Source organism: Diabrotica undecimpunctata, chromosome 2, assembly GCF_040954645.1.
Source record: "Diabrotica undecimpunctata isolate CICGRU chromosome 2, icDiaUnde3, whole genome shotgun sequence".
NCBI classification, from domain to species: domain Eukaryota; kingdom Metazoa; phylum Arthropoda; class Insecta; order Coleoptera; family Chrysomelidae; genus Diabrotica; species Diabrotica undecimpunctata.
Genome location: NC_092804.1, coordinates 130,800,277 through 130,824,985, shown reverse-complemented (window position 1 = coordinate 130,824,985; position 24,709 = coordinate 130,800,277). Strand labels below are relative to the sequence as shown.

The 24,709-nt window shown below is 31.3% G+C and overlaps 1 protein-coding gene across 1 annotated transcript in view; it reads right to left on the bottom strand.

The window, feature by feature from the left end:
- LOC140434877 (uncharacterized) overlaps positions 1-24,709 on the bottom strand; it is a 309,793-nt gene that overhangs the window by 80,117 nt on the left and 204,967 nt on the right. Inside the window, exons 18-19 of the mRNA XM_072523474.1 lie at positions 15,564-15,764; positions 1,185-1,409 (exon numbers count right to left, since the gene is read on the bottom strand). Coding sequence (XP_072379575.1) covers positions 1,185-1,409; positions 15,564-15,764 — 426 coding nt within the window. The remainder of the gene's footprint in view (positions 1-1,184; positions 1,410-15,563; positions 15,765-24,709) is intronic.

Genomic DNA, 24,709 nt, shown 5'->3' with positions numbered 1-24,709 from the left:
AGTAGTACTGGATGAAGCAATAAAGAAAGCCAAGAGAAGAATGAGAAAACTAACATTGGGATACTGGCAAATGAAACAGACTCAACTATCAGAGTTTCTATTTTCAGACGACATGGTTTTGGTAGCAGAAAACAGAGAAGACCTACAGAACAACCTTGAAATCCTAGAAGAAGAACTGTTAAACCTAAATATGAAAATAAATATAGAGAAAACAAAAACAATGATAATTTCAAATAGGAGAAAGACACACGCAATACAATTAAACGGAAAACAACTAGAACAAGGGGAACATTTTAAATACCTAGGAGTAATAATTGAATCAAACGGTAAACAAGACATGGAAATACATGAGAGAATGGGACGAACAGGAAGCTTATTTAACACTATGAAAACAACATTTTTGGGAAAAAAGAAATACCGGAGAAGGTAAAAACGGCAGTCGTTAAATCAGTAGTTAGACCTACAATCATGTATAATAGCGAGTCAGGGACATTGACTGGGAGACAAAAATCTCGAGTCAATGCTATGGAAATGAGGTTCCTGAGGAAAATAGCAAACAGAAAGAGGATAGACAAAATACGTAACGAAACAATCAGACAAAACCTAAAACTAGAACCAATAAACGAAAAAATAGTAGAGGGGCAACTAAGATGGTTCGGGCACGTGTGTAGAATGTCGAATGAAAGATTAACAAAACGAGTGTTTGAAACGAGAGTGCAAGGGAAAAACAAACGAGGAAGACCAAGAGTTAGGTGGGTAGACGAAATCAGAAAAGAAGTTGAGAAGAAAGGATTGACATGGGAAAGTGCACTAAATCTAACACAAGACCGGAAAGCTTGGAGACACAGCTCAAAACTTAACTCCACCAGCCTTACACCTAACGGTAGAAAGGCTTAGGACTAAGTAAGTAAGTGTTAGACGCATAAAAAATAGCTCACTTGAGAAAGATAGTCTGCCGAAACAGCTGTAGTGATAGTAAATTAGTAAATTTTGTGTAAATTTTGAAAACAAAAGTTTTCAGTATTTAATTTATTAAATTACTCGTAAGAAGTTTTATTAATCTAGAATATGTTTCATATAACACAAGTCTAATCAATTGAATAACTAAGAATAAGTTAGGAATAGGTATTGTAAAAATAAAAAAAATGCATAAGACATAAATACTAGTTTTAAACACTACTTACCTAAAAAGGATCACCACAGGACAATGTATTACAAAACTTATTATTGATCCTAGTGCGGTAATTGCAAATACTTCAGAATACAATTTATATTCGTAATAATCTAAGCTGTCCTTTGGTTGAAAAACTGGTACGACATAAAAAAATAAAACCACCATAAACGTAGTTAGAAAAATGGATAATAATATGGTTAATCTTTTTATTCTACTCAGCATATCTTCCTGTTCACTAAAATAAAAGATATTTAACTGTAAAAAATTCAAAACTAGAAACTAATTATTATCAGCTTAAGTTCATACCCCAACTATTTTCTGAATCTTAAAACAATATGCAACAAATTTATGACTAAAGTAAACACAGTAAACCACCTATACATTGTTTTTATGATGTTTTAATGATATTTAGTTAATAGTTATTACAAATGGCGAAGCACCATTTTGTAAACTAATTTTAAATGGTAATTTATGATAAATATTACTTCATTTAAAAGTTTTTATTAATAATATTGTAGCATTTTCAATTTTTTTCGTATGTATTGAAATCACCCCGTATGTATTAAAACACCGAAAAAGTATTTTCAATCCGTTTTGCATCGGTGAAGTTGATAATAAACGCATTTTAAAGTGTGTTTATATATCACAGACGCGTATTCTTTGGTATTTTCTTTTATCGTTTCCGTTTAATATTGCGTATGAAATAAACATCCACTTAGATCGCTGAAGGTTTTGCGGGGAAGAGAATTACATGACTCTCGCTAAGGCCGCTGTCAGGGACAGTTGGTTTCAGTGTTAGTCCAAATTTTTCTTCAAATTTGTAATGTTTTGTGTTTTTTTGTCTTCTATCATAAGAAAATGTGTACTGTAGTAGCAGTGTTAAATTTTATGTGTAGTTACAATGAAGGTTTGGAAGAATCTTTGAACAAGATGCTGCGAGTGTCGGCGTCAAGAACCGGCAAATTTTTTGAAAAAAAGTGATTTATACTCAATGTAATGTGTCAGTTCTAATAAGAGTACTGTTTTTGTTTTATGTCGTCTCTCACCTAAGAGATTTGTAGTAAAGAGATTTGCGGCGTTTCCAACAGATTTGAAAGGTACCCACATGTGTTTCAGTTTTTTCAGAAGCATAGTCTAAAATTTGCGTTCCAATGAACAACTTCTAGTCTCAATTTGTTTGTCCTAAGAAGTCGTTTCAGAATATTTCCGCAGTTTGGAGATGAATTTGTTCGTGTGGCAGAGAGTGTAAGTCCCGTTCCTAACGCCAGAAATTTTAGTGAAATCCAGGTAACTCTTTTGTGTTGATTTTTAAAGGAAAAATAAACATTTTCTAATAATAATTGCTTTCATAACAGTTTAAGAAATTGTAATAATTAAAATTGTAAATCTTTGTGTGTGGCTTAGCTGTCATATTAATTGTTTTCAGTTTTAAAATTTAATATTGACATCTGACACCTAGCTTTATTTTTTTGACATTTGGTAAATACCTAATCATAACTGATCTTGTTTTGATTTGTTTTTTTAGAAAAAGGTTAACCTCTATGCATAGTTTCACATAAAAAGATATTTATTTTATTTGTAATAATTTATTTCTACTACAAATTATCGCCCAGTAACAATTTTAAGTTCTTAAAGTATCTTCAACTTCAAGAGTTTGTAAACTGATAGAACATAGTAAGTTTGTTTTTGATATTTTGTATTTTATTGTAATTATTTATATTTGTAACTGTTTGTGATGAGACAACAATAAATATTTAATTTTTTTCCGAAACCATTTTGTTTATTTCTCTTAACTAACTCTCTAACCCTTTTTTGTGTTTTTAGGAAGGACGTCCCCATTTTAAATGGCTTGAGAACCTTCTTGTGTTTTGTTTGTCCAGGAGACTCATGTAAGTACTGCTTTGTTTCATTTTTGTAGTTGCCCCAATCCAATCCCTTTGTTTCAATCACTTATCCACAACCCAGTTCTCCAAATTAACCCTGAGTAGCCGTTCGCAAACGTTTCGATTTGTTTTGCTTGCCCTATCTCCACCCCAGTAATTTCTGTCCCCATATTCCAACCCCCTATAGTAATACTCTAGGGTCTTTTATTTTTTGTAATATTTGGTGAATAGCGATCGATCAGTTTTCAATGGCCTCTGAGTAAAAACAAGTAGGATCTGCCTCTAGTAATATGGGTTTTATGAAAAACGATCAAACAAATCATTTTTTTAAAATGAAGCTTGTATACTGGCGTTGTATTACTTTTTATTTATAGTAAAATACTGAGGCGAGCGTCACAGAACTAGCGCCACGAGAAGGCGTCACGAGGAGCGACAGGAAATAGCGGTCTTCTTTGCAACTCAACTAGTAGTGGATATTCTGGACAAGGTTGCCACCATAGTGCTCCAATAACAGATGGACCAGATAATGGTAATGATCAACCTTGATTTATTTTATGTATTAATTGATTCTGTTTTTTATTTATTTATATGTGACATAGAATATTATATATTACACTGAATATACAAAAAATAACATAATATTCTTTTCTAGAGTTCCAAAGTTATTTATATTTTTTACTTTTGAGAGGCAGTTTTCAAAGGATGAAAATATATAAAAACTATACAAATTTACCTCGATAAAAAGATATTATTGATAATGGAATAATATAAATAATGTATCAAATTTTATAAATATACCTGTAAATAAATTTAAGTGTTGAAAAGTTGGTTTTCAATCATTGGGTTGGGTTTCAATCATTAGTCCATTAATTTGTAATCTCACATTAATCTTAATTTCCTGAATTTGTATAGTTTCACCGTGTATATTTGTGAAACCTATCGATTAGTTGCTTAATTACAGTTTGTTAAACTTCCTGCAAACTATAGATTGCCTAATATGTATTGAAAATGATTGCAGGAAATACCTGAAATCATTTGCTCGGTTCAAATTATATTTGCTAGCTTTCAAAAGTCAAAAGTTCTTGTTATATGCAGAGGGCAATACACTTATTTGATTAATCGTAGCATTTTAGTGAGATTATAAATATAGCTTCGGGACGAGATTGGAACGCAGTCTGTTATAAATTTTAACAACTATAGTGTAATAATTCAGTAGCTGTCAATAAAACTATTTTTACTTCACGACTTCAACATTTTATTTTATCATCTTCGCTCGAGAAGAATCGGACACAAGGAATTAGAAACAATTCGAAATTATAATTACATTCGAATTTGTCTAGTTAAAGTGTAAAAATATTTCAGTTAAGATAAAATTGCGAATTGAATAAAAATAAAATATGAGACATTCACTAAATTGTTTTTTTCAATGTTTAAAATAACAAGGAAAGCTTTGTAGGGGGTAAATAAATCACAAAGGTTGCCAAATGATGAATATAATAATGTTTTTTACCATACTTATATTTTAACTGCCAGGTAAATTTAGAGAAAATTTTGTACCGAGTCTATTTGTGTTTGTTTTTAGTAAAACTCATTCAATCAGATTTATTTTTTGGTTACTTCTGTAAAAATTGCTGTGTCCTTTTATAGTGCATGCGGCCTGCGACTGTGAAATTGTTACTAATGTCCACATAGCTGCAGGCCATGAGTACCACAGATGAATACTGAATGTCAAATAGTCTGTTATTGTTAGTCACACGTTTCAATTTTTTATTGAATTAGGACGTATCGTCGACTTCACGATTAAAAAAAAAAAGTTAATATAATGCGCAATAGCAAACAACTCCGTTCTTTAGAGTTGGAATTAAAAACAGAAAAGGCTGCCGCTGAGTTAGAGGAGTTTAGAAAAAAAAAAATGAATATGAGTGATGTCTTTTCTGATTATTCGGATTCATATTTGGATCCTACTTATAATGTAGATGCAGCGTTGACGAGTGAATCTGACAATGAACCTGTAACAAAAGAAAGAAAACCCAATACTTCTGCAGGACCATCTCGTGTTCAGTCATCTCTAGTAATTGAGGAAGAATCAGAGAGTTCTTTAACTCAAGATGATAATTTTTTGGCAATACTGTTGGACCAGAAGAGAATTCTTTACCAGATTCAAACTGGAGACCTGTTTTCGGAAATTTTGCAATTTTAGATTGTCCTTTGAACTTTGGCATTCCTGAAAATGCAAAAATCGAAAAGGCTGGTAAGAATGAACTGTTATTCTTAGAACTGTTTGTCTCTGAAGATGTTATAAATATAATTGTTTACGAAACAAATAGGTATGCAGAGCAACAAATTCTTACTGGAATAGTAAATGAAACAATTACGAAAGAGTCACGTATTAACTATTGGAAAGAGATTAATTACAATAAACTGCGTACATTCATAGCCCTCCTTCTTTGGATGGGACTAGACTCAAAGCCATCATTAACTAATTACTGGTACAAAATTTCATTATATAAAGGTGATATTGCTAAATACATGCCCTGAAATCGGTTCAAATTGCTTTTGCGCATGTTCCATCTAGCAAATAATGACGGGCGTCCTGAAAATGACAGACTACATAAAATTCAATGTCTTGTCAATAAAATTTTCATCGATGTATGATTCTAGGCTTAACTGTTTGCATTGGTGAAATGATGATCCCATTTAGAGGCAAGTTATCTTTTTGACAGTATGTGAAAGGAAAAAGTCATAAATTTGGAATATAGCTGTTTAAAATTTGATTGTTAGCCCCATACAATTAAAATATATTGCGGTAAAGAAAAACATTAATGGAGAACCAGTTGCTGAAAGGGTAGTAATGGAAATGAATAAACCCTTATTTGATCAGGGTAGGACTCTTATTATGGACAACTGGTATACATCAGTTAACCTCGCTGAAATTTTGAAAACTAGATTCACTCATCTTCCCAAAGATATTGTAAAAGCCGAACTCAAGAAAGATCATTGCCAAATTAAACAAAAATAATATTGTAGGTATGAAGTGGCATGATTAAAGAGACGTACTTTTCTTGTCTAAGAAAACTTGCAGCTATTGACGAATACAATAACGCAAAAGCTTTTGTGGATATGTCAGATTAAAAGACAGTTTACTCAAATTGTTTACGATCGTTTGTTAAATGGTACAGAAAAGTGGCATTTGAGATAATTACTGGTACTTCACTGGTAAACGCTCTACTTATTTTCAATAACATCAACCAAAGAAAAATGCCAGTTTTGCTTAGGTTGATGTTATGTACGTATGTAGTGTATGTACAGTGAACGCCAAATAAAGTTGCGTTCACGTCAGCATTGTGAACATTTGTAGCGTTGTCAGATGGTTCATGAAGTATGAAAATTAACAGAAAAGATCTGAAGTAAACAAAGAAGGTGAAGGTAGCAAATTTCACACTATATTAAAAGGAATTTTGAAAATGAGTGTTTTTTTCATTTGTTTTTTGTTAATTACATTCATGAACAGATTTCACAAAATAAGGAATTCCACAATAAAAGTGGTAAGGTTATTACTGAGTTACCAAACAATAAATATAATCAAAATAAAACCACAAGCAATAAAATATTTTTTAATAATGAACGTATTTTCAAAGACAAAACATGATATTAAAAAAAACAACATCAACGAACTAAACATTTTCTGATTCTGATTCCACATTAGTATCACTCTCTCCACTATTAACATTTATTACTATTGAACTAATTTCTTGACGATCAAATATTATTTCTCTCTCATACCATTTAAATATTTCTCTTTCAGTATGATTGATAGAGTTTTTCCACATATCAGGAGTAATCATGTAAAGCGCCCCATGCCACATGTTTAGGCAGTTGTTAGCGCTGTTACCATCTCTACCAATGTCCCTACTGTAATAATTTTTGCTATGCCCAAATTAATTCAATAGGGTTGAAGACACAATGCTAAGCAGGAAGACGTAAAACTTTGTGTCTATACCGTTCTGCCATATCGTCCACTATATACTTGGTTTGTGGTTTATTAAAAAAAAAAAATGTTTAAAATAAATGACATTTATACGCAAGATTATATCTCTGAGAAACGATGCGCAACAGTTTTGTTTTGAACATCATATGGGAATAGGGAATGTTTTTTTTCTGTCAACCACTCCTCAAAAGCACTTTTTGACCATCCTGTATTCGAAGTTTTATGCAATAACATACTGTGATAAGGTGCATTATCAAGTACAATTAGAGAAGGATTCTCCTAAGTTTTACAGCAACTGATATTCAAACCATTTCAAGAAATTTGCCTGATTTATTTCCCCATGATAATCACTAAGTTGAGTTTTTGAACAAAATATTGCTTCAGCACCCTCTATAAATCCGGTTTCATTTCTAGCATTGAGTATAATATATCTGCAATGATATTATTTAAATGTTCATATAACAACTTATGTTAATACAACAAACCTTTTGCCGTCCTTTTTAGTGGTTTTAACACTCTTTATATTTTCATTTTGCCAAGAATTACCAATGATCCCATTTTGAAATATCCAAGTTTTATGGAGAAACACGAATTGGTATATACCTTCATCCTTCGCTTCTTTATAAGTTCTCAAGAATTGTACTCTTTTACAAACAACGTTAGCTAATTCCATAAGTCCTCGTCGTAGATTATCCTTCATCCACTCAAACCCAAGTTGTTTGAGCAATATTTTTAAAGAAGTGGTACTACCATTAAATAATTCTTTATCTTTAAGTTGGGGCCAGAATGATTGAACCGTTACATGCTGTTCTAAAAGCATACAGAAATAAAATTATGTTAAATGTATATTTGTTATATTCATACTTACTTCTCTGGTACATATTGTAAATGGTATCAAGAATAGAGCTTATATTTAAAGGTGTTTTATTTGTTACTCGTTTATTAGTGCAACGCTTTTTCTTTGGTGACTAGAACTGTTCGTCTTTTTTCTGCATTTGACATATGCTGCTTACTGTTCTTACACTGATTTTTAAAGCAGCAGCTAAACGCTAAAATAATACATATTTTTGTAAAGTAAAGTAATGATATTTTATTCGCATATTACCTCTTGCACAGCGTTTACGGGTAACAAAGGGTCATTTTTATTCCTTTCTTCTTTAAAATAGTTAATTAATGAAGTCACAAGTTCTTTGCATCGCCTATTCAGCTGTTTGGGCATTTTGACAAATAAATGAATGTTTTTCACAAGATAATTTCAAAAATCGATGATACCACGAGTACAAAAGTTACAGAACACTGATTGAAAACTCAACAAACGACGCGGCAACAAGACAATATTTCTGGTAGTGACTAATACTCCCTCATTAATTGGTGGTCTCTTCATGAACATTTCAACACAAAATTTTACAATGAGGAACGTCTAAATCCAAAAAAGCTATATTGTATATTACTTATTTTGCTACAAAAGTTTTTTTATTGATCGAGTTATTTTTAGAAGTGATTGTTTAGCAAACTAAAGTAACATACACTTTTCTATAGAAATGTAGCCACACATACAATAGAATTACGACCTTGAAGTGCACGCAACTTTATTTGGCTTTTACTGTATGTAAATGTGTATAATATGCTCTTCAAATTAGTAATTTACCACTTCCTGTACAAACACGAACTTACTCAAAATGATTTGAACAAGAGGCAGGTGCACGATTTGTTACAAAAAAAAACTGAACTATATGGTCGAAATTATGCTGTAAAAACACAAAACGAGTAACATGTGTATGCAACGGATGTGAAGGCAACGCTTTTATGTGTTTAAATGTTTCTTTGCTAACCATGTTTTCACAAAAAACTAAAACAAAACTAAAACATGTGCAATAAAATTGACTCTTAGTAAGTAATTTTCCAGTTAGAAAATATTACATTCTACGTTACTTTTGATTGTATATGCTGTACTGTTATAAAAATTATATAAAAAAAAGTTAATGTATAGTTAAGTTTATATAGACTCAATGATATTCCTATTTAAATACACGGTAAATGTATACCAACCACGAACACATGACCGAAACGCTGATAAAAACTATGACAAATATATAATAAATAGTTACCCATGACAGAGAACTAAAATTGACTGTGTCCATATATGGGACTCGTGGCAGTTAAAGTGTTAAATGCTCCAAGTAATAACTTTTTTGCGATAAAGTTTGTATCGCTCAAAATAATAAACTTATATCATAAAAGGTATTGTTGAGTTACAAACTTGTTACTTATAAGCGTATATTAAAATCAATAACAATATAAATCAATATGTAGAAAACAAAACTGGGGTAAAGCAAGTACCATAAACAGATCAAAAAAATTAATAATTTCAATCAAATTTACAGCGTCATATCTGAAATGTTCTTAATATTTTATGAATGAAATCTTACAATAAGATCAACAGATAACAATTTTTATCCAAGAAATTTCTACTATATGTTTAAAAATAAGACCAAACTCTCTTATCATTAAAATGCGCTTACTATAAGGATGTTACTATGCGCGTACTATGAGGATTTCACGTCGAGGAAGATTAAAAATACCTGACCCTTCGAAGCTCTGAAAAACCTGGAGAGTGTAATGTCAGCGCTGTAAAATTTTTTAATTTTTTAAGTTTTTTAATTTGACGCTTTTTTTAAGATTTTTCTTGTATATTTTTATAATAATAATGTTACCAACATTTGTCCCCTATATTATTTTTTTGTGTTAAATTTTGTCTTTTTTGTGTATATAAACGTAATTTTGTCTCCTAAATAAAGCATATTAATACATTTTTTACTTGGATGCTCGCCTTTGGGCGGCTTAAATTTAGAGAACGATCATTCATATTGCTCACCATTTCATTTATTGCTGAGCAAAACGTATTAAATCTAAAATACATGATTTTAAGTTAGCGACAAAAACCTAATTGATTTAAACCTAGTTAAAAGTAAATATTGTATTGACTATAGAACTTTATTAATAACACTATTTTTGACAGAAAGTTGGAGTTTTGTGTTCAATTTCGGAGTTTCCAATTTTTAAACCTTTCATTTTGTTGGATTTATCTCAGTTTACTTCAACATTGTGTAAATTTACAGTATTTTGCTCCATACCAATGAATTTATTTCGTTTTACTTAACCGTTGGTTCGATTTAGGTCATTTTGCTAAACAAGTAAATACCTTAAGGTAGAAAATAAAACACCAGTATACGAAAATACTATTATTTATTTAAAAAATAAAGCTTCTCAAATATGTAGGCCTGTTTCATCTTCTAGACAATCACATTCCTTTTCCATTTCATCACCTTCATTAGCGGTGTCATCTTCTCGGTTTTCTAGAATGTCCTTATACCATTTAAGGTTTTTTTCTTCTTCCCAGGTATTTCCAAATTCTTGTATCAGTAAATATATCAGTCTTCCTAATCTAGAGGTTTCTAGTGTGAACTGAGAGTCTTTTTTACCTTTCTTAAGCAACATTTTAGAAACTTTAGAGTTACTTTCGAGCCTAAAGTGTTCAAAGCAGGTAATGGTTATTGGTGAAGGATGATTTTTCTTTAATATAATTTGGGTGTTTTTATTTTGCCCTTCACATCCGCCACAAAATAAACGAACTTTCTGTTTTTTTTTTCAAGATTCAATGAATCCAGATGATAAAGTAGCAGTAGCAGATGATACCTCCATCGATCCTCGTCCAGCCATATCTTCTGTCCATGTGTAGATTACCGGTCTTTTAGAATGCATGTCGACACAGCATAAAACGTAAAAACTCACTTGTTGAGCATAAAAACATCATCAATAGGTGTTCGTGGAAGGAGTCGCACTTGCTGCACCACACTTACTGCATATCAAAGCAAAAGGTAATTGAATCCGGTGGCACTTCTTTTGCTAAATCATAGAAAGCCTTGCCTCTTTTATTATAATTTATGTACTGTAACATCAAGTCACTTTTTTCCTTGTCATCCTTTGCTATTTTAATTTCGTGCTTTAATCAAGTATACAGAGAACAGCAATTAGGTGCAGGGGAAGAAAAGCCGATATTAAATTTTATTCTAAAAATATTGGCAAACGTAGTCAAACTGGAGATATGGTTATTATCTGTACTTATATTGTGAGTTATATCTTCTTCTTAAAGTGACTATCCGTTCCGGATGTTGGCGATCATCACGGCTATCTTTACTTTGTTTATTGCAGCGCGGAACAGTTCAGTGGTAGTCGTGTTATACCACTTTCGTAAATTTTGAAGCCAGGAAATGCGTCTTCTTCCCGGTCCTCTCTTACCATTTACCTTCCTTTGGAGAATCAGCTGGAGAAGGCCGTAACGTTCTTGATTTCTCATTACGTGTCGTAGATATTCAAACTTTTTAGTTTTGACGGTCATGAGAATTTCACATTCTTTCTACATTCTACGCAGGACCTCCACATTAGTAACTCTGTTAACCCAGGATATACGTAAGATGCGCCTATAACACCACATTTCGAAAGCTTCGAGCCGATTCATAGATGCAACAGTCAGTGTCCACGCTTCCATTCCGTAGAGCAGAACTGTGAATATGTAGCAGTTCAATAGACGGCATTTTGTTTTATATGATATGTCTCGACTGTTGAAAATGTTTCTCATTCTAACGAACGCTGCTTTTGCTTTTATTATTCGCTGTTTAATTTCTGTTGAGTGGTCCCATTGGCTATTTAAATTGGTGCCTAGATATGTATATTGCTCGACTCTTTCGATATTCTCTTGGTTGATTGTAAGTTGAACGTTTAGTATTGGTTTTTTACTAATTGTCATAAATTTGGTTTTTTTTATATTAAGAGCTAGTCCGTATCTGTTGCTGACTTCTGTTATGCGATTTGTTAATATCTGTAAGTCATTCAGATTATCGGCAAAAACTATAGTGTCATCTGCATATCTAATGTTATTCAACCATTCACCGTTTATTAGGATTCCTTTCGCACAACCGTCTAAAGCTTCCTTAAATACCCATTCAGAATAAATATTGAACAACAATGGAGACAAAATACAGCCCTGTCGTACTCCACGTTCTATTGCAATTTTATCAGTTAACTGATTTTGAGTTTGGCCGTTTGATTGTAGTAAATGTTTCTGATAATTCTAAGATCTTTGTTGTCAATTCCAATTTCTTGCATTAGAGTCATTAATTTGTCATGTTTTACTCTGTCAAATGCCTTCTGGTAATCTATAAAGCATACGTATATGTCACAATTCACATCCCTGCATCTCTGAAATAGCACCTGTACAGCAAAAAGGGCCTCCCGTGTTCCCAGAGCATCACGAAATCCGAATTGTGTTCTTGTTAGTTGTGCCTCACATTTTGTATATATTCTTTCGTGAATGACCTTTAGAAATGTTTTAAGTAAGTGGCTCATAAGGCTTATAATTCTATAGTCTTCGCACTTTCTCGCATTGGGTTTTTTTGGAAGATTTATAAAAGTTGACACTAACCATTTTTGGGGAATTATGCCTGTATCATATATATTGTTAAATATATTTGTCAACCATTTTATGCCATCATAGTCTATAAGTTTTAAGAATTCTGAGTGAAAATTATCAGAGCCTACTGCTTTACCATCTTTGGTGCTTTTGATGGCATATTTTATTTCTTCGACTGTAAATGGTGGTCCAGATTCGCAATTGGTGTTTGTTGTAATACCAGTGTTACTTCGTATATCTTCAAAAGTTTTTTCCACGTATTTAATCCAAATATCCCTTTTATGCTCTATTTCCAGTACTATGTTTCCCTGATTATCTGTCAGGAATCCAGTGTTCTTGTGTTTATATAAGCCTGCCGCTTCTTTAACCTTTTTATGGAGGTTAAATGAATCATGTTTTTGTTGTAATGACTCTATCTCTGTACACTTCGAGCTAAACCAATTTTCTTTTGCTATTTTAATAGCCCTTTTTATTTCGTTATTTATGTTGTTGTAGTAATTCTTATTATCTTTAGCGTTTCTTCCGTCATCCATTCCTTTTTATTTGTTCTTTCAGGTTTTAAGTATTTCTCTGTTATTACTTGACTTACTTTGTGCAAATTTTCTAGTTCTACATCTGTGTTATGTTTCTGTACGAGCCCATGGTTTTTCAGTTCGAGCCCACGTTTTTTCTTTTAGGCGTTTTTGGACCTTTTCCTTTACTGTTTTATTTTTCAGTTGGTTAATATCGTACTTCTTAATTGTTGGTCTTTGAACTTTCTTTAAACTAAGTTTCATTTTGGCGATAAGTGGATTGTGGTCCGAATTTATGTCGGATCCCGGGTACGCTTTAACAGATGTTATAGAGTTTCTAAATCGTTTGTTAATGAGAATATAGTCTATTTGATTTCGTACTGTGTGATCTGGAGTATCCTGGGGAGATTTCCACGTATATAGTCGTCTTGGAGGAAGATCATAAAAGGTGTTTGTCACTACGAGCTGTTCTTCAGTTGCAAATTTAATCAAACGGTCTCCGCGTTCATTACGTTCCCCTAGAGCAAAGGATCCCACTAAATTTCCACTTTGTCCTTTGCCAACTTTGCCATTAAAGTCTCCCATTATTAGTATTATTTCATTTTTCCGAATCCTTTTGACAATATTAGTAAGGTCATTGTAAAATTCTTCTATGATTTCTTCTGGGGCGTCCGCTGTAGGAGCGTATAATTGAATAATGTTTGTTTTTATGGGAGTTGTGTTTAGCTGAACTAAGAGCATCCTTTCTGATACAGGTACAAAGTGACTGACACAATTGGCGATTTTATTATTCATAATTAGGCCCACTCCATTTATATGTTCGTTCTTAAGATTTCCCGAGTAGAATATTTTGTGATCTTTATAACTCGGTATCCCGTATCTGTCCAGCGCATTTCGCTTATTCCCATAATATTAATCGAGAGTCTTTCCATTTCTTGAATGGCATTATTGATTTTTCCCGCCTCGTACATTGTTCTAACGTTCCATGTACCTATCTTTATGGCTGTTCGCAATACTCTTGGAGAACCATCATCTAGAATGTAGTTTGGTTCGTCAGGATTTCTCTTGATAACGACCTGGAAGGCCTCACGGTTTGAGCTAGATTTACCTTCCCTGCCGGATCTTAAATTCCGATTTTCATGATCAGTAGTCGGAATCTTAAAGTTTTTTATCACCATGATAATTGTACTAGAGATACTTACAAGAAGTCTTTAATGCAGTGGTTTCTCCTTGCCTTCTGCATCCTTATGCCGTTCACTAAAAGTCTTAGTTCCTCCGCCTTCGAAGCCGATTTCTCAAACTCCAGGATAAAAGAGTGCCCTAAGATCGCAGTATCACGGCCGCTTAACTCATAATGTGGGTGTCGCCTGTGAGTATCTGGAATTAAGCCTACAGGATTTTTACTTCCCATCCAGTAATGATATTACTGCTTCCTAATGTCATAATGTGAGTTATATAGTTTATGTAATTTTGATATATTTCGGTTGGCCAATAAATAGATCCTCTTTGATTTTGATCTGTTTTAGTGACTTTCGCAGCCTTTTAGGTTTAAAATAAATTCATTAATATTTTTCTTTATCTTAATTGTTTTATGAGAAACTTTATCTCCCCCTCTTCGTTCTTTTAGTGCTACAGTTGAGAAGAATTTTAGACAAGCTCTTGTGGGTCTGGTACCCTTTATGGGTGTTACATGATAAAGAGGATTAAAAGAGCGAGAGCGTGGGTTTGGCTTGATACATTGTTTTCTTTCTACGGGACCAACAGTTATTATATAAGATAGTTTTGTATTATACTCTGCTTACTGAATGCTTACATGGCTTCTCAAACTTCTTTAGTAACGGATCTTTATCTTCATACCTGCAAATAATTTAAATCACCATTTAACACCGTTGAAAATAATAAATGTTTTTTTTTTGTTTTTACCTTTTACTTTTTTAACCGATCTTCTAGATACTTTAGCCATTTTTTTTTTCGACTTGTTTTGTTACCATTTCCTACACAAATACTAGATATAACGTCTTCCATTTTAGTAGATTTATATAATGTAGTGTCTAATGCAACTGTATAAACAAATCACTACCTATAAGCCAAATACATATTTACGCATATCAAAATGAACAGAACTGTGGTTGCCATCTTTTGGTAATTTGCGCAAACTGAACAAAACTTTCACAGAACTATTTTTTCAAGCATTTATTGCAGTTTGGTTAAATATGATGGATTTATATCAGTTTCTTGGTCTTAAAATCGGATTTAATGCATTTTTGTTTTTGTTTTGAACTATTCTCGTAGCAATATATATTGGACTTAAAGCACATTGCCTGAAATGAATAGTTCACAATTTATATTGAACTAAACCAAGTACTTTGTAATATTGACTTGTCAAAAATGTCTAAAACTGGATTTATTGCTCTTTGCTCAGTTGCTCCTCATTTATAATGAAAAAATTGCAATAAAAATTGAAAATTAAAAAATTATATAAAAATCTACAATTTTTAAACAATTTAACAACTGTTAATTTAAGAGAAAAGCTTACAAAATATTCCAAAAATGCGGACCGCTTAAGCTAACAGACAGCTCTTTCCAAAACAGTCTTCGTCTGGTTACATGTTTCGAGTCAATTGGAACACCAGAGTAAATATGTTGTTCTTTATCCTTAATTTGAAAGTTAAAATTTATTGGAAACCACCAGGATTGATCTTGTTGTAAATCTATAACTTCAATCTCTTCACAAAACCTATAATTATTTATTAATAATTTTAATTAATTATATAAAATATTGAACATTAAGTAAAAAAACATACAGATATATAAATTTTAAATAAAATCCATCGTCAAAAATAACCATAATATTAGCTAGAAAGAAGCCATACTAAAAATAATACATATTACTTTTAGACCAGGGTCGATAATTTTTGAAACCAAAAAAAATTATAGTAGAATGAAACCTATTGGAAAAGGGAGAGAATATGCTAAAAATGGAAGAAAAAATAAATTCCACTCCATCCGAGGTCGGGAAGTGGGAGGGGGTGAGTTTTTAAAGGTAAAAATCGGTTTATCGCAATTTTCGGCGAAACTACAAGTGCTATGGAAAAGAGTTAAATAGCAAAGTTGTAGGTAACAAAAAGATCTACAACTTTTGTATTTACACTTTTTTCACATAACCTCAAGTTTTTGGTATTTTATTTTTATCTTTTATAAAAAAAATTTTTTTTTTACGAAATTTAGTGAAAACTTGCTTTAGTATGTAACACATACACTGTAATTTTTTGGAATTGAAAAATTTATTTTTTTTACCTGATATTGATTTAATATCGAAACAGCACCCTAATTTTCAATCGAAAATTCACGCATCAAAATATCAGCTTTTTTAAAAAAGTCTTTTTTGGGCTTTTTGTTTGTTGAAATCTCTACTTTCCGATAATGTAAAAAAAATATACATTACTATGGCAAACGTTTTCAAAAAACGCAAAAAACAAAAAAACTCAAATCGAGAAAATTTTTTTTTCATCATTATGTACAATTTTGAGATATTTCTTATAATTAATACTGTTATTAGTCATGTAGCTTAAGATTTCATGATACATTGATAAACAAAAAAATTATAAATCCACAAAACATTAAAGATTGCAAAAAGACATGTGAAAATAGCTGTTAAAAATATTCAAGATAGGATTTAAAGGTAATTTCATAAAAAAAATGTGACTGCTATACGATTTTTTTACAATTAAAAAGCTGGTTTATTAATGTTTAATTACATTTTTGTCATGAGCAATCTTACAATATATATATATATATATATATATATATATATATATATATATATATATATATATATATATATATATATATATATATATAAATATATATATATATATATATATATATAAATTTATGATGTATATATCTATCATAATATTTTTTAGGGCATTCATTTTTGCCTCTTTGATGGCATTCCTTCGTCGCCTTCTGATTTTAGAAGATTTTCGAAATATTCAAGACCATCACCGTCTTCATCTCCAATATTGTTTCCTGTCTGCGTTACTTCCTCATCCACAATTTCATTAGAATCATTACCATTAATTTCTTCGTATGCTTTTTCCTCCACATTAGAGCATTTTTCTGAGCCGTGACAACTTGAACATAAATTTGTGCCTTTTTAACCATGTTTTCGGCAACCACATTTTAAATTGTTACATCCAGTTTCACAGCTGCAGCAAATAGTTTTGAGCAGTATTTCCGGGATCAATTCATTTTCTGTAAATTTGGGCATAATGCCTCGTTGATGTTGTTTCCAGCCCCAATCTGTTGCTGTCAGTTCGTTGCCCAGCCATGTTTAAAGTTGATAATATGCCCTGTAACAATGTTGTCCTGCTGCACCTTCTGTGGGTGGGAGATTTGCCAATACGAAAGATGATTTGATTTTTGCCAATTGATATATTTGAAATCGTAATTGATTCAGCGTTAGCTTATCCTTTTTGCACTTATAAATAGATTTGATTAATTGTAATCCATTTTTTGCGATATCTTGTTTATTTGCATCTTTTTCATAAAAAATGTTAGCCAAACTTGACAAATTTTTAGCGTCTAATAATGAATTTACGATAGTTTTCTTTCCTTTCCCGGCAAATCCAGATGTTGTATCGCAACAACCTGAAAAACAATACAGAAATGCAATGATATTTTTGCAAGATTCATATTTGAAACTATTCGACGGGAAAAATTGATCTTTTACAGTTCCAGAACCTGGTTTAAGAAAATAAATGTCATTATTATTTTCATTTAATTGAATCAAAAGGACCAAAAGATCAATATCTTGACCCACAACAATGACAGTTTTATTTGTATCTCTGGCAATTTCTATCGAAGTCTTAATTATACCAGCATCAGCATCTTCTTCTACTTGTTTACAGAAAAATCCTTGTGACTGTAATATTTCCATTAACGTTTTGATTATTTTGTCTTTGTTTTTCTCGTTTGATAAAAATTTTTCCTGCAAAAATGGTATTTTAGTATGGTTTTGATAATGAAACTCTGGTATATTGTCTGAAGTTTTTCTACGACTACGTTCTCCTTTTTTAGTTGAATGAGCTGCTGGTGCTGGTGTCACAGTTACTGATTTTTCAATTTCGGGATAGCCGTCAAAAACGAAATGGCTGCCTGCTGCATAATGTTTTTCGACATAGCGCAAATATACATTCATGATCTCTTCCACCGTTTCATTTTTGTGCCAAATTACTTTGTGCAGTAAAAATCCACCGTCGACGACATGCACAATGCCGTCAGAATGCGTTGGTCCCTTTGTACCCACAAATAAATCGTGGAGCGATTTAACGTTTTTCCTGAGACCATTTTCGGTAAAAAGTGACAATGGAAAAGGTAAGTTCGTATTGTAAATAAGTCTCCATATCTTTTTTACTGTCGATCGTTAGAGATATTCGTTAAAATAGCAATAACGGATCGATTGCTATAATATCTCCGTTTACTTTAACGGAAGATTAAACGGGTTTTAGATACAAGGCTTAGTTTTTTCTTTTAAATTTGACACTTCCAAAATTTATTCCCACAATAGCTTGTAAAGATTTTTTTGCTTCTTGATACGCTTCGTAATAATTTACAGAAGAACTGCCAATAATTCCAGAAAATATTGATATAATGTTATCAGTCTCTGGAAAAGGATCATATCTGTTGAAAAATGTATGTAATAGTGTTGTAAATCAGCTATATCTCTTTTTATTCTATATTCCCATGAATCAATGTGATGCTCTGTAGTTGCAAAAGAAACATTACAAAAATCTTCCATTTCATTGCAAACTTCCACAAGTATGATCATAGTTAATATGAATTTTGTTAAAACACTTTCAGACAAACCACGACCATGTGTAAGCCATAGTAATGTATATTTTTTTACACTATGTAAAGTAGAGATTTCAACAAACAAAAAGCCCACCGACTTTTTTAAAAAAGCTGATATTTTGACGCATGAATTTTCGATTGAAAATTAGGGTATTTTTTCGATATTAAATTAATATCAGATAAAAAAATAAAATTTTCAATTCCAAAAAATTAAAGTGTGTTTAATACATACTAAGGCAAGTTTTCACCAAATTTCGTAAAAAATTTTTTTTTTGTAAAAGATAAAAATAAAAAATCTCCCCCTCCCACTTCCCGACCTCGGATGGAGTGGAATTTATTTTTTCTTTCATTTTTATCATATTCTTTTCCTTTTCCAGTAGGTTTCATTCTACAATAATTTTTTTTGACTTTTTACCTTTTTTAAAGGCTTCAACACTGGTCTATTTAGAAGACATTCAAACATAATTATAGCATAAAGAACGAGAAGGAAAAGTAAAAATATTGTTACGTTTTTCTGTTTGTTTAGAGATTATCAGCCGGTTTCCGAAAGGCTGATCATTATCAAAATTAGGTAATCTACTGTTAACAGTCGATTAAATGCATTTTGAGTTGCAGAAACATCGATCAAACTTCATTCGATCACATAACACACATTAACTAATCTAACAAGCAAATAATCGATGATTAAAAGCCTGTCAGAAGTATTTTGGGTTTCCGAAACGCTAATTATCGTTTTATCTATGTCAAACCATGTCAAACTTCTGTCATACCAGCTTGTCAGGTAATCTGAGATTTTTGGACAATTAATCTTATAATCCTTGGTTATGTACCAATGGTTGTAAGTAAATAAAATAAAATCTTTGGTTACGTTGTAAGATACATAAATCTAAGGTGTTTTATAAAAAGCTGTTGTTTAGAAAGAACCCAAAAATATTGTTACAAAGGTTCATTTTAAGAATTAAAGATGATAAATGACAAATTGGTAAACATTAACGAACGACACAAAATTATTAGTTAGTTAGGTTATGTTTGTTTGTTGATTTTCAGAATGCAGATTACACATAAACAGGAATGATGGTAAAGTGAAACAGCAACATTATTTTCTTAATTTAGAGCAAAATAAAGAACAATTCGTACAGAAATAATAAACGATTACAATCGATTCTACTGTTTCCATGTAAAATCGTATGTCAAATAATCTATAATCGGTGATCACGTAATTATACCATAATTTTCGTTTCGGAAACCTGTCGCTTGTTAACAATTGATCAAATTTGATACTTGATTACATGATTGGAGATTTGAATAACGTTTCGGAAACCGTCCGTAAGTGAAGCACCACGTGGTTTAACTAACTTTATTTAACTCGAAAACTCACTTAATTATAAATATTACAGTTACTAATTAGTTAATAATTATCGCTTAGTAGAATTTTCACTGATGCGTATAATGGCCTATTCTAATTTTAGAGCCCGTTCCTACTGGCTTATATAATGGAAATGAACTGATTGGAAAACAGCTTACTGAATGAAGAAAACTCCGTAAATTCTCGAAAGTCATCTCTGCGTCGATAGAATTAGTTCGTGGAACATTTCAGCGGTGAAGAGAGACTTCTGCTGAACTTCTCTAAGGCACAGGGCCGCAATCAAGGGTATGTGATTTACAATATAAATCAAATAGGATAAGATAACACTCATTTTTTTATTAAAGTCAAAGCATGAATTTACATTAAATGAACAATACGATAATATACAATATTACACAATAATATACCTAAAATAGTATCAAATAAACAATTTTCCTTTTTAAAGTAGTAATAACATTAAAGTTATTATTACTGTGAATTGTTGACTTTTGGGTGAATAGTTTCATTAAACGGATTTATTATACTGAAAAACCGAAAAGAAACCAAATTTTAAATGCCGAAAGTTGAAAAAAGTATGAAAACAAACAAAGAAAAATTTGAAACTAGAATAAAAGTAGATATAGAGCGTTTCACGTTAAGAAAATAACATTGCGGAGATAGGGCCAAATATGGACGATAGAAGTGCAGTGATGAACACAAGCACGATTCAGGGTTGTATAATTTGTATTTTCGTTTTCACAGACATGAATTAAATTAATGTTTTTTAACGTAATTGACCAAAAGTGCCCATTCGAAACAAGAGATGAAAAGTAGGGAGAATGATTTTAATTAAATAAATAGTATTTAGAAAAGATAATTTTATTTTATCTTATTTTAATTATAGTAACGACAGTTTATTTGTTTTTCGGTAAGAATATCATATACCATGAATCATAGAAATCAGTAGAAAATATTGCTTAGTTAAATCATGCACTTTGCCGGCTATTAAAGATTTAAAAGAAAATAAACAGACCGCTTGGAATGCATATATCTAATTACTAATATTGCAACTTAAAATAATACGGTGTGGGTATGTCAGCGATTTTATGTCGTTCTCTAAGATTACATAATGATAATAAGGCTTTGTGCTTTGTGGTTCTTCAGTTGTTATTCTGACTTTAGCGTTAAATGTTAATTGAAAATGGAAATTCGAAAAATATATCGACAATCTAGTAAAGCGCATGCTTGAGAGTTTTGGCAACACTGATCTCCATAAGCCTAATGTTATTTTCTTAACGTAGAACGGTGTATAGCTTATTGACAATATTAACAAAATTGACAATATAAACAATTAATAAAATTAGTAATTAAGTAAATTATTATAATAATCTCTAATTTAAAACAATTGAAATTATTAACTGGTTGTTGATGTTAAATAAAGTAAAAATACATATTTATATTGTTAAATAGTTCAAATTTATTTAGGTTGCACATCGAAATTACCGTCATGTGCACTAGGTGAGTGAATTTTAGTCTAATAATGGGCTCTGGTTTGTCTCCATTATTAGCCGACATAGATATGGAAGATTTTGAAACAAATATTATTTCTAAACAAAATTTAAAACCCACAGTATTGTGCAGATATGTAGATGATGTATTCTCAATATGGCCTTATGGATCAGAGTTGTTGCACACCTTCCTGAATGATATAAACGATAAAGAATCATTTACCATGGAAAAAGAATATAATGACACACTACCTTTCCTAGATGTTTTAATCTCAAAAAACGATACTGATAGGAGACTCAGGTGTATAAAAAACCAACACAGACTAACAGATATCTAAATTACGAATCAAACACAACATCAATGTTATAAAGCGAAACATTAAATCCTCGTATGAGAGAACCAAAATTATTTGTTCTAACGTACGTTCTTAGAAGAAAAACATTTGTTATCATCTATTTTATTAAAAAATGATTATCCGTTATAAATAAGGAATTTTCAAGAATACACCGAATCGAATAGAACAACTCAGAACGTGATCCTATAACATTCGCAAAAAATAATACGAGGAAAATAACAATACCACACATATACATAAAAAGATTTTGGAATCACTTAAAACGATAGGAATTAAATACATTTTAACATTTTAACATTCAAAGCAACAGACACATTGAGATCTATTTTATCTAAAACTAAACCTAACAATGAATAAAAAAGAACAAAGAACAAAGAAACGATAGAGTAAGTGAACATTCTTTTATTATAAATAGAGAACTAATAAATCTCAAATAGGTAAACACGCATGGGAAAATAAACATAGAGTTCAGTGGAAAGATTCAAGTATTGAACTAAAAAAACAGATGGTAAATAGAGAGTAATATTTGGTGGTAACATTGAGAGTAAAATAAATACCATCATTGGATGTAGTTGTTTTTTGAAAGACAAATGACATATTAAGATTTTTCTAAAAGATATTCTAAGTTAAAAAGTCGTCTCAGGAAAGCAACTCAAAAATATTGGCAATATCAATTTAAACTCATCTACTTTAAAATTTATAATATGTCTGAATTTTTAATATGAATGGGTCAGATAAAATTAAATTATTAGAATTTTTTACCAAGCAACAAAAACAAAATTTGTTTAATTTATTAATGTTTTGTATTGTGAGAAAATATTTATCCGACACCCTGATAGGGTAAAAGGAAGTATTGTGAGAAAGTTTTTGGAAATAGAAATCGAAACGACAAATAAACTTAATTTTAAAGTAAAATTGTGGTTTATTCCCAACAAAAATAGCATATTGCATTAAGATGATATAAAAAAATTGCTTCAGAACAATATGCATGAGAAAAAACGAAAAAACGAAAAAAAAACTACGTTTATATACTTCCCGCCCAACACAAAACATATACCGTCTGAAGTATACATGTTTACAGATTTTAAATTAGATTTTTGTCTAGTATAAGAGAAAACAGAGATAAAAATTCTAATTGAGATTAAACTAAATAATTATTCATTTGACCGTCCAACTGAATAGACGTATTCAGAGCTCCGCTATCTAATCAGTGGTAATTAAGTATTAAGATATCATTAGTCGTGATATCAATGGCCATGGGTGTAAGCTATCACGATAAATTCAAGTAGACTTAGGTAAGCGAAATATGTATAATGTTTCCTATTCATACCGAAACGGACACACTACTAGCATAGTATAAAAAAGAAATATATTTGTGGTTAAACTGTGCTACTAGTTCAACAAAATAATGCTATGTTCGCAGAGAATACACAACGTTCACAAAACGACAAGTCGCTTTATAATACATGATGTCAGTCAAAAAAAAATGTTAAGAGACTTAATATGGATAATCAACGGTTGAGTCAAATAATCGCCGATGTAGAAAAGAGATAAGCACAGCTGGAAAAAGCCGAACAACATACGGGGTTATCCGCAGGTGCTGATGAATCACAAATGAAATTAAAAGCAGATAAACTTGAATACTGCACCGATAAAAAAGATTTAGCGTATGAAACGGGCTGGATAAGAACAGAAAACAGGAAAACTAACAAAAAACGTAAAATGGATACCTCGTTAACTCCTCCCTCTCCGCAAAAATCAAGTGCAGAAACACAAATTAAAGAACCAATCAAAAAACCAAAACCACCACCCCCGGTTGTAGTAGAAGGTTTTCAAAGTGCTATTGACCTGAGCAAGTTCCTGACTGAAGCTGGTATTACCTCCACTATACAAATCATAAACAGTGAAATTATAAAAATTAATACAGCCAATAGCGATCATTGCAGAGCTTTAATAGATAAATTAAATACGAGTAACCTTTCGTACCACACTTATGAAAATAAGCAAGAGAGGCCAATTAGAGTTGTTGTTAAGAAATTACATCACACATGGCCACCAGAGGAAATAGTAAAGGACCCACAAAAACGACAATATAAAGCCATTAAAGCTGACAAGAAATTCAAATGGAAAACTAAAAAACAACTAGATATGTTCATCCTAACATTTAGACAGGATGAAGATATAAATAGAATTTACGGCATAACAGTACGAGAGTTGAAATCGAGCCATTAAGGAGTTCCAGATTAATCCCACAATGTAAAAGATAGGACACACGTGGAAATACTGTAAAAAGGAGCCAAGATGTGTAAAATGTATAGGTAAATACCTTACTAAAGATTGCCAAAAACCACCAGAGGATAAACCAAAATGTGTTCATTGTGGAGAAAACCATCTTGCAAACTACCGCGGATGTTATGTAGCTAAAAAATTACAAACAATGAGAAACGAGAGAAAAAACAAAGACAATGATATAAAAGCGAGACAAACATGCAAGTAACAAAAAATGCAAGGAGACATATATCATCGCAACAAGAAAAAGAAACTGATATTACATTAAAAATGATATTGGAAAAGCTCACCAAGATTAATGACAAAATAACTCAAATCGATATCAGAG